Source organism: Nannospalax galili, unplaced genomic scaffold, assembly GCF_000622305.1.
Source record: "Nannospalax galili isolate Female #2095 unplaced genomic scaffold, S.galili_v1.0 scaffold875, whole genome shotgun sequence".
Classification (NCBI taxonomy): Eukaryota; Metazoa; Chordata; class Mammalia; order Rodentia; family Spalacidae; genus Nannospalax; species Nannospalax galili.
The window spans coordinates 15,839-27,524 of NW_008337059.1; the positions used below are offsets into that span (position 1 = coordinate 15,839).

Consider the following 11,686-nt stretch of genomic DNA (forward strand, 5'->3'; position numbering starts at 1 on the left):
TTGCTTACTAAAGGGTTTTCATGTTCCTGTGAAGGGGCTTTAAAGTCTCCCCCAGGCCCAGCATTCTCTGTTCTCCTGGCTGCCTTCCAGATGTTCCGACTGCTTTCTTTTTCCTCTGCCCTTTGCTCTTTAGTGCCTGTCTTTCTTTTCCTTTCCTAGATTTCTGTATTTACTAAATAGGAAATAAGAAACAGTACTGTGCAGTTGGCTGGCTCTCCCCTCCCCTTTAGAGAGCTAGCAGAAAAGCTAGCTGTGGGTTTTTATGGAAGGCACAGAAAACAAGTCCATAGACCAGCCTCTCTTTCAGCAGCATGTTTTTTAACTGGCTGCTTCAATGGGGCTCAAGTTGTTCCAAGGGCCGGAATGCCAGGGAAACCCTGGGGGAGTGTGGTTAGGACATGGTGCCACTCCCTCTCCCTTTGCTGCCATGAGGCCTGCATAGCACCTCCACACCCAGTGTCCCACACCCAGTCCAGAGCATCTTTGTAGTCCTGGCTAAAGGGAATTTGTACACCAGCCACTGAAAGGTCACACTGAAGCCCATGCAGTCTTGGGTTTAAGAATCCAGCCGATCAGTCTCTCCTATCCCTGTGGCCAAGCAGTGTGGCAGAAGGCTGATTCTGAAGGCCTGAGACTCTCATCAGCATGCCTGAGCAGGGTACCAGTGACTCACACAGCCAGGAGGAAGGAGATAGAGATTAGGACCCCATCAGTCATAGCCCTTTTCTTAAGCAATGGCATTGGTGAAAATGTGATTGGAGGTGTAGATATAATTTTTTCTAATAGATATGAAATAAACATTTGTTTAGCTCATCCAACCACACCCTTCATATCACCAGTGATTCTATACCATTCTTGGGAAGTAATTGCCAAATCTGTAGGACCCTGGGCTGGAGAAAGGACTCAGCAGTTAAGAGCACTGGCTGTTCTTACAGAGGACTAGGGTTCAGTTCCCAGCACCTACATGGCGGCTAATAACCCTCCAAAACTTCAGTTTCAGGGGATCCAATGCCCTCTTCTGACCTCAGAGGGCACTGTATGCACTACATGGTGTACTTACCTACATGTAGGCAAAGCCACTCATACACATAAAATAAATACAAAAATTTTTAAAGTCTGCAGGAGCCCACTGTGCCACTCTGGGCCATTGTTGTAAAACTGAGTCTTTGTCTTGAAACCTGGTACTGTGGGGAAAGAATCCAAACAGGCCTCTTAGCTTCTGCCTTTCCCTTGCAGGTTAACTTCCAGCTCAAGAAAAGCACTGCGCAGGCCTACCCTATGCGGAGAACTCCTGGCCGAGGACAGGGAGGCAAAGCCAAGATGCCTTCCCAGACACCCAAAAAGAAAGACCCTTCAGCAAAGCGGCGGCATAGAGGCCCTGCCTGAAACCCAGAGTCTGGGGCCGCTCTCCAAAAGTTGAGTTCTGCTCCCAGGTTCCATGGCCACTCATCCGTTTTATTATCCAGGACATACTTAAACATAGGCATGTACAGGATAGTTCCAAGTGTTTATGTCAATTCCAGGAGCAAGCCTTCCCTAGACCAGCATTAAAGGAATCAGAACCTACTGGAAATGTGCCATTGTGCATACCTCCAGCAGAGTTCTAGAAGTTTCTGCTCTAGGAGTCTGATTTAGATCCCATGTCAGTCCACTGCATCCAGAAACCAGTTCCAGCTGGTTGGCCAGTCTGTCTCCAGAGCCTAGCATGGAGCTTGTGACTCAGTGGGTGCTCCCTGAAGCTGTCTGAATGAAAAGCTAAGGCAATCCACAGCAAGACCGGAAGTGCCCAGGACCATTTCCAAAATAGCCCGTGGTTTCCTAGTAAGAAAAGCATCAGCCCCACAATGCCTGGTTCTATTGTTGCTCCTCATCTGTGAGCACTGTTAACGTGTTTGCACCTTTCATTTTCTGGGTATATAGGAGGACATGGAACCCCTGTGGCCTGGTGAGCACTGGCCCCATGTCCAGGAGTGCAGTGTTGAGCCCTGCTGAGTCCCAGCCCAACCTACTGGTTCAGAAAGCATTTTTGAGCAAAGTCGATGTTTCTGAAGACTTGGAAGACTTGTGACATTTTTCATCTTACTAGCTAGTAGCACACAGCTCATGAATCCTCCTCTGGCTTGCTGACCTTCCTGAGTGCTCTTTCCCCATCCCCAGGGGTGGGTGTTAGGGATCAGTTTCCCCACCTACTCCACTATTAACCCAGCTCTCACTACCAAACACTTCGCCTCAGCATACAGTCTCCCTCCCTCTCTCTCTCTCTCTCTCACACACAGACAGACACACACACACACACACACACACACACACGCGCGCACACACGCACACCACATCTCTCACAGACTAACATGTCATTTCTTTTTCTGTACTTTACTTGGATTATCTGGTCTGTGACCAGAAGGAAAATAGAAGAAAACCCATCCTCTCCCAGTTAGATTCTCTCCTCAGGCCAAAAGCTTGACTCTTTCTTTTCTTTCTTCCCAATTTGAGTTCCTTGGGCCCCTTCTTTTTTGAGAAGAGCTCTGCTCAGCACCATGTGCCTCTATACCTGTGCTTGCCACATGTGCTACATTTTTCTAGACTTGTTTGAGTATCACTTACTTTGTTTTCAGGTTCCCTGGTACAAAGTCCCTGGGCAGAGCTGGTGTTTGCAAAATGAGGCCACAGAGTGCTTGCCACAGAATTTCCTTGGTTCATGCATGATGGGGCTGTTTACCGAGTCCTTGCTCCCAAAGGATGCAGACAATACAGAGGAATGAAACACTGTTCATGAGCTCAGCGCAATAGCCAGCTGTGCAGCTGGTAGGCACATCAGCACTGCAATGCACTGTAATAATTGTTGTGACCCTGTAATCTTGGGGCTGTGTTGGAGAGCCCATGAGAAGGGCCCATTATTATCTTGGGAAGGTCAAGAAGGGGATCCCAGTATTAAGGAAGTCCTAAGTCAGATAAAGAGCCAGATATAAAGGGGTTATAGGCCAAGCAGGCACAAACATAAAGACCTGGAGCGTCTTAGAAAGTCTGAGTCTTGTTCAAAGTGATTGCAAGAAATGCAGCATCTTTGGGGATGAGTGAGATGCCAAGGCCAGGGACTTGGGAGGGACCAGTACACACAATGATTTGGACTTTATACCAAAAGACCCAGGAGCGACTGAAGGGTTCTGTTAAATGTAGAACTCAATTGACAGTGATGGCCGAGGCTTCTTTCTGAAGAGCCAGCTAGGCAGGGGCTGCTGGAAGCCTCCTGGGAAGGTAGCCTCAGCCTTGAGAGGGACAGTGGTGGAGAAATACTTTGCAAACCCAGAGCACATGCCCTTGGCTCCCTGTGACTTCCCTGCCCTCCTGGAGACTTCAGTGTCCTCCATCAGATACCTCCTGCCTACTACTGGGAGGTCAAGCATTCAAGTTGTTGCTGAGCTTCACTCCAACCCTAAAGACTATCCAAGTACAACTCACTCAAGCTGAGGCGATTAAGCCACAACTTTATACAGAATGTCCAGGGTCTGGCTGTGACATGAAAATACCACGCTGCATCCTGAGGAGGGCCTTGTGGTTTGTATGTGGTTGACTGTGTTCTCCAAAGGTTCATGAGCTGGAAGCTTGGTCCCCAGTATGGTGGCACTGAGCTGGCAGAAACTATAAGCAACATGGCTTAATGCAGAGTAATTAGGTCTTGAGGCCCTGCCCTCCAAAGAAATGAATGCTGGTCTCCTGGAGTAATGAACTTGAGTGGGTTGTTTCCAAGCTCGAGTGGCCACCCCAGGCACTGGTCCCTTCTGCTTGTGGCCCATTCATTTTCTATTTCTACATGATGTGAAGAGCCATGGGGCCTTTGCCAGGATACAGGTACCATGTTGTTTGGACCCTCCAATCACCAAAATCATAAGTCAAATCTCTTTACTTTGCAAGTTATCCAGCCTCAGGGATTTTTGTTATAGCAAAACAAAACAGGAAGATTGATGTGAAATTACAGGAGTGAGAATGGCAGGGTTGACAGGACAAGACCCTCTGACTTTGGTCTAGCATTTTCTGACTGATACTCTTTCCATTTCATAACTCGAGTTTTATTTTAAAGAAGAAATCTTTCACACAGAAGGCCAGCCTACATGGCTGGTGTCTCCTATGGTGGTAGGACAGCATAGTTAAAGGTGTGGGTTTTGGACTCTGACCTGAGTTGGTTGGTTTGCTTTTGTTTTGTTTTTGTCTTTTTGAGGCAGGGTCTCCCTGTAGTTCCAGCTGGCCTGGAACTCACTATGTAGACCAGGCTGGCCTTGATCTCACAAAGATACACCTGCCTCTGCCTCCAGAGTGCTTGGGATTAAAGGTGTGCGCCACCATGCCCAGCTGGTCCTGAGTTTTAATTGTAGCTCTGCTTTTTTTGCTGTGTGACCATAAGCAAATAACTTGCTTCTCTGAGTCACAGTTACCCATCTGAAAAAACAAGATAACAATGTCTGCCTCACCTGGAGTTCCTGGAAATTAAACATGATTCTCTCATAAAGCATCAAGGAGGGGACCCCCTTCCTTCCTCAGAGAACTGTCACTCCTCAGGCTAGCCCACTGTCAGCCAGTAAATCAGTGAAGCATGAGGGCTTTTGAGTGTAATGAGTCTGTTTGAGTGTGGTTTTCAGACAGGATGATATCCCAGTATCCCCACCCCTACAAAAAAAATCACAGGAAAAAATACTTTTCTTTTTTAATATTCACTTGGGGGGGCACTCATGCAACTGCGATAGCAGGTGTGTTGATAGGGGACAACTTTTGGGAGTTGGTTCTCTCCTGCCACCATGTAGGTCCTGAGGACTGAACTCAGGTCATCAGGCTTGGTGACCTTTGCCCACTGAGCCGTTTTGGTGGCCCTAAACAATGCATTTTAAGAGGTCTGGTATAGTGCACTTTAACCAAAGGGTAACTAGGTCAACACTTTCATTAAAGAGCACAAGTTTGTGTCAGCAAAGACTTCAGCCTTTGGACAACTGATGTATTTACCTTCGGTGGTTCCCATATTTGCCCTGAACTGCTTGTTAGTTGGTTGTGGACGTGCACCATGGGTGCTGATACTAAGTGTTCAGTAACTCTCTGGACAGTATTGCACAGCTTCCAATGGGAGCTCTTCTTTGTTCCCCAAAGATTCAGTCTCACCAGTGTGGGTCACTCTGTGCCCTTGCAGTACCCTTGGAAGAAAAAGTGGAGCGGGAATCTTGAATAGCCCAATGGCCTCACAGTTTACAAATTAATCCTAATCTAATAAGAGCTCAGTACTATGATGTAAAACTTATTCCTGTTAGAGATCCAGGACATAAATCCAGTTTGTGATCTTGTGAACTAATAAATAAACATATGACCTTTGTCTCCTGGCCTCAAGTTTCTAAAACCATTTAATTTTGAGTAATGGTTGAGTCAATGCAAAACACAGCTCTCACCTCAAAGGGAGTAAGAGATCATTTATTTTGAGCCAAATATGAATGTCCTGAGAACATGGCTATATATTGCCCTAAATATCATGTTCCAACATGGAAATGGTTCCATGAACATGTATAGTCACAGAACAAAAGAAAATCATATATTAAGACATTTTCTGAATACACTGGTAGGACTGCCAGGTAGGTGGGTTACAGAAAGTGGAGAAAACTCCCTTTAGTTTTCAGGGGTTATGATAGTTTTAGATTTTGGGTTGGTGGAAGCTAGTGGTCTGTTAATACATCTTAAAGGTTTTACTTGATAGTTGAAAGTGTGTTAAGTCAGACCCAGAGGTGGGTCATGATTGGCTATTAGGCCAAGATCGATTTGGCTCTGGATCATAACATATTAACTCTCCACAATCACAAAATTCTAATCTTTCAGCCCTGTGGAATCTTTAATACAGGTGTCGCCATGGAGGAGAGGAGGGGCAGGAAAGGTTGAGAGAATGAGGGTAGAGGGAGGTGGGGGAGGGGTAAGTATCGGGGAGAGGTGGAGATGTCTTGGCTTACTTTCCTGTTGCTGTGATAAAACTCTGGTAAAAGCAACTCTGGGGAGAAAGGGTTTTTTTCTGGCTCGCAGTTCCAGGTTTCAGCCCATCATTGTGGGGAAGGCTACACCGGCAGGAGCTTGAGGACCCTGGTCACACTGCATCCACAGTCAAGAGGCTCAGAGCGACAAATGCCTGTGCTCAACTTCCTTTCTCCTTTTCATTCAATCCAAGACTCAGGCTAGAAAATGGTGCCACCCACAGTGGGCAAATCTCCCGTCCTCAAAGTAATTAAAACGACCCCTCACAGACATGCCTAGAGGCCCATCTCTCAGATGATTCTAGAGTCTGTCAAGATGACATCACAGGGGTATAGGGTATAGTTGACAGTTTCTCCTGTTAGCCAAGCATCACATTTTGTGCATGTGGAGGCCATGTTCTTTTATTTTTTTTTCCCCATGGCACTAGGAAGGCTCGGTGCTAGCATCTGATAAAAATGAAGTCAAGCAGGCAGTCTTTCAGAGAGAGAAATAGTTGTGAACACCATTAGGAAAAAAGTATCAACAGGCATTGTGGCCCATGCCTTTAATATCAGCACTCAGGAACTAGAGGCAGACAGATCTCTGTGAGTTTGAAGCCAGCCTGGTCTACAAAGCGGGTTCCAGGCCAACCAGGGCTAGCTCAAAAAAAGAGAGAAGTCCCTGGATCATATCTGGGTCTGATTTTCTTTCTGTCTGTCTGACATAACATTTCCACTTGACAGATAAATAGGAATACTATACCTAAAGTTAAAATACTCAAGAACACAGTGTGCCCTAAAGAACTGAAGGTAGCTGGTAAGGGAATTGGACATCCCCAGCAACCAAAAGGCTGTGCTCGTCCTCATGTTCCTTAGAAAAACTGGTCGATCTTTTCCATGTGTTTACAGTCATTTGTACTCCATGAAACATTTTATTAGACACTTGGCGTATTTGAAATAATTCATCATTTATTTAATTTTTAAAATTTATTTTCACTTCACATATATGAGTGTTTTGCCTGCATGTAAACCACTTTCCTGCACTGCCCACAGAGGTTAGAAGAGGATGTTGGATCCCCTAGGTTACAGACAGTTGTTAGCTGCCATGCAGGTGCTGGGAACTGAACCCAGGTCCTCTGGCAAGAGCAGCCAGTGCCCTTAACCACTGCGCTAGCTCTCCAGCCTCTTCATTATTGTTTTAATATTAGGATTGTTTGTTGCTGGTTTTGTTTTGAACAGCTTGATTTTATAGCCATAACCCCTTGTGGAGTGGTGAGTTCTTTGGTTTGTTTTGTGTTTGTTTGGGTTTTTTGTATTTTGAGACGGTCTTCCCTGTTAGCAGCTGGCCTGAAACTTGCTATGTAGACCAGACTGGCCTCCATCTCACAGAGATCTGCTGTCTCTGTCTCCCAAGTGCTAGAATTAAAGGTGTGCATCACTACACCAGGCTAAGTGGTGAGTTCTAATTTTAGGAAAAATTGGTGTTTTAAGTTTTGGTATAACCCAGGCTGGCCTAAAGCTCAGTATGTAGCAGAGGATGATCTTGAACGCCTGATCTTTCTTCCTCTACCTCTCAAGTGCTGGAATTATGGCACCTGTCACCAAATCTAGCAAAAGATTAGTTTTTAATATTTAAATTATTGTAACTTACTTTTAATAATAATTTTGTTTTATTATATTGGTTATACTAGAATTTAGTTTGGAAAGTGGATAATCATATTACAGAAGAAATTAGATAATATAATATCATTAAAATTCTTGTTACAAAATTATCTTTTTTCCAGGTACCAAGTATTATTAGAGGAGTAGAAGAGGCCAGTCTTATGAGAAATCAGGATTCCATAAACTTTGTGACGATAAACAAATTTTATTCTTTTATAATAGGATGGGAAATAGAGCACCAAGTAGTATATTTTTCTTATTGGCAAAATGTGAATATTGTTTAATATTTTTCTAATCTCTGGTAACTGTACTATGAGTGTTGTATAGTAATTTGCTCCAAGATAAAATCTTCCATCTTGGAAGGAAGCTGGTTAAACACAGATATTTTGAGAGGAGAGGAAACAGCCCATCCAGCAGGGAAGCCTATTAAGGCAGTAAACAACTCAATAGCTTCAGGAAGCACCTAAAATTGACAGGTTCACTGGCCCCTCCCTCCCCATGACTGCTGGGAGACACTCTCAGACAAGCTGAGCTGCCTGGAAAGGACACTCTCCAGCCTGCTGAGCTGCCTGCAGGTTGCATAATGTGTTCCAGGTTTCCTGCTTTCCTGAGCTGTCGCCCATGCTGGGCTGGGCTTTGGTGATGCAGCTGCCTTTGAGTCATTTCTGCTCCTGCAAGTAACCCCTCACCCATACTCCTGTCAGTAACCCCAATGAAATTATTGGTTCACCAAGTTGGACTTTGGTGGCATCCTTACTTTGATCTGTCATTGGTTCCCTATCTGGGGTGAGTAGATGTTTGGTCAACATCTTCCCAGGAATAGTGTCACACAATGGGATACCTTGAAGATTCATTTAATCAAAAAACATGGAATCTTATTTTTTTTTAATTTTATTATTTTTATTTTATGTGTATGACTGCATTGCCTGAATGTATGTAAATGCACCTGTGTTATGCAATATCCACAGAGGTCAGAAGAGGACATCAGATTCCCCTGGAACTGGAGTTACAGACAGTTGTTAGCTGCCATATGGGTGCTGGGAATCCAACCCAGGTCCTCTGCAAGAGCAGTCAGTGGTCTTAACCACTGAGCCACCTCTTCAGCCCCATAATTGAGATACTTTTAAATGGTGTTTCTTTGGGGAGATTTAGCACAGGTTTTGTTAATTGAAAACTTAGATTTATTTTTTTCCCTCTTGTGATTTCATCCTATGAATCTGTTGTGAGGAGCGGTATTCAGTTATCTCCATCCAGCCTCTCACGGTGAACTGAGAACCTCTGTCTATGGACACAGACATGAGCCCTGCTGTAAACTAAAGGCTGACAAAGACTATCACTTTAAAGTGGACAATGATGAAAATGAACACCAGTTATCATTAAGAATAGTTAGGAGCTGGTGCAAAAGATGAGTTACACATTGTTGAAGCAGAGGCGATGAATTATGAAAGCAGTCCAATTAAAGTAACACTGGCAACTTTGAAAATGTCTGTACAACCAACGGTTTCCCTTGGGGGATTTGAAATGACACCACCTGTTGTCTTAAGGTTGAAATGCAGTGCAGGGCCTGCACACATTAGCGGACAGCACCTAGTAGCTGTGGAGGAGATGCAGAGTCCGAAGATGAAGAGGAGGAGGGTGTGAAACTCAAGTATATCTGGAAAGCAGTTTGCCCCTGGAGGTGGTAGCAAGTTTCCACAGAAAAAAAGTAAAACTTGCTAATGAAGGTGATGAGGGTGATGATGAAGAAGATGATGATTCTGATGAGGAGGAAACTGAAAAGCCTCCAGTGAAGAAATCTATCTGAGATACTCCAGCCAAAAATGCCCCAAAATCAAACCAGAATGGAAAAGACTTAAAACCATCAACACCATGATCAAAAGGTCAAGAATCTTTCAAAAAACAGGAAAAAACTCCTAAAATACCAAAAGGACCTAGTAAAGGACCTAGCTCTGTAGAAGACATTAAAACAAAAATGCAAGCAAGTATAGAAAAAGGCAGTTCTCTTCCCAAAGAAGCCAAGTTCATCAGTTATGTGAAGAATTGCTTCTGAACTGACCAGGAGGCTATTCAAGATCTCTGGCAGTGGAGGAAGTCTCTTTAAACCGCTCCCCCCCTCCAAAAAAAACTTGGTTGTCCTTTTTATAATGCAAAGTGAGAACTTCCCCTACCATGTTTGATAAATGTTGTCCGGGTTTCATCACCAAGAATGTATCATCTAAAATGCCTGTTTAGTTTCTAAGGCTGGACCTCCCCCTTTACTTGGTTTTAAGTATGTATGGAATGTTATGATAGGCTATAGTAATTGTGGTGGCCAGACACAGAAAAGGTGGGGAGACAAAAATATACATGTGAAATAAACTCAGTATTTAAAAAGAAAGAAAAATTGGATTTTTAAATCCAAATTATATAGACGAATAATGGAATTTTTATGGGGGTAGTAAAAGAAGTTGATACTAGACTGGAGAGATGGCTCAGCAGTTAAGAACACTGACTGTTCTTGCAGATGATTTATTTGGGTTCAAATCCCAGCACCCACATGGCAGCTAACAACTCTCCGTAACTCCAGTTCCAGGGGATCCAACAGCCTCTTCTGTCCTCTGCGGGCATTGCATGACACGGGTGCACTTACCTACAAGCAGGCAATACATGCATACACATAAAATAAAAAAACTGAATTTTAACATAAAAAATGTTTTAATGAAGGTAGATAGTCTGAACAAACAATTATAACAAAAACATGATTAATGAGAGGTCATAATATCCTCATCTGTAGTTTTATTAAAGTCAAAATTAGGGGGCTGGAGAGATGGCTCAGCAGTTAAGAGCACTGACTGCTCTTGCAGTGGACCCGGGTTCGATTCCCAGCACCCACATGGTGGCTATGAACCATCCTTAACTCCAGTTCCAAGGGAATCCAAAACCCTCTTCTGACTTCCATGGCATTGCACGACAGGGGTGCACTCATATACACGCAGGCAGTACACTCATACACATAAAATTAAAAAATAAAAAAAAGTCAAAAATAGTAGCTGAGCATTTTGGTGCACACCTTTAATTCCAGCGTTCAGGAGGCAGAAACAGACAGATCTCTGTGAGATCGAGGACAGCCGGCCATAGCGAGTTCTGGAGCAGCTGGGATTACAGGGAGTCCCTGAGTCAAAAAGAAAAAAAAAAAAATCAGGATGCACTGGGGTCGCAGCATTGCTGTGCGGGGCCACACATCCCAGGCCTGCGCCTACTGTGCTCCCCAGTTCCGGAGGGCCCTCCTAGCCCCAGGAGCCCTGGTTGCTGTGAAGCCGGATGGGGTGCAGCAGAGGCTGGTGGGCTTTGTGATCCAGAGCTTTCAGAGGCGGCGTTTCAAGCTGGTGAGAACGAAGATGCTGCAGGCACCAGATAGAATCCTTGCTGAGCACTACCAGGACCTACAAAGAAAACTATTCTACCCAGCCCTCATCAGCTACATGAGCTCTGGGCCTGTGGTGGCCATGGTCTGGGAAGGGTACAATGTGGTCCGTAGCTCAAGGGCTATGATAGGACACACCGACTCAACAAAGCAACCCCCGGGACCATCAGGGGAGACTTCAGTGTTCACATCAGTAGGAACATCATCCATGCTAGGGACTCTAGAGGGGATCCAGTTGTGGTTCCAGAGTAGCGAGCTCGTGAACTGGGCAGATGGTGGTCACCACGTCAGCTGCTACCCAGCCCGAGGGTTAAAACTGCCCTCTGTACTCCAGGATCCACCGGGGACCAACTACCTCTGTCAACAATAACTCAAGCCCACACACTTCCCATCTCCCAAAGCACTTCCTGTTCACCTTTTGCCCCACTCCTGCCCAGGGGTGTTTGAGCCCCAACTTCACGTGCGTTTTTGTATTCTAAGCCAGCACAAGACTGGACCATATCCTGTACCAAAGTGCCAGATAACCTTTGGGACATTGTCAAAGGTGACATTGTCAATGTCTCCAAAAGGAGAGACATTAAAATCCTCTGCTTAGAAAAAAGAAGAAAAGAAAAAATAAAAAATATCAAGCTGGAGAGAAGACCTAGTGGTT

General features: G+C 44.8%; 1 protein-coding gene and 2 pseudogenes across 1 annotated transcript in view; all 3 read left to right on the forward strand.

The window, feature by feature from the left end:
* Cpn1 (carboxypeptidase N subunit 1) overlaps positions 1-2,059 on the forward strand; it is a 12,229-nt gene extending 10,170 nt beyond the window's left edge. The window contains exon 4 of the mRNA XM_008831934.2: positions 1,237-2,059. Within this exon, the coding sequence (XP_008830156.1) occupies positions 1,237-1,386 (150 nt within the window). The 3' untranslated portion in view covers positions 1,387-2,059. The remainder of the gene's footprint in view (positions 1-1,236) is intronic.
* A 6,947-nt stretch (positions 2,060-9,006) lies between these two features.
* On the forward strand, positions 9,007-9,732 carry LOC103733228 (annotated as a pseudogene).
* Positions 9,733-10,048: 316 nt separating this feature from the next.
* On the forward strand, positions 10,049-11,404 carry LOC103733229 (annotated as a pseudogene).
* Positions 11,405-11,686: the final 282 nt, after the last annotated feature.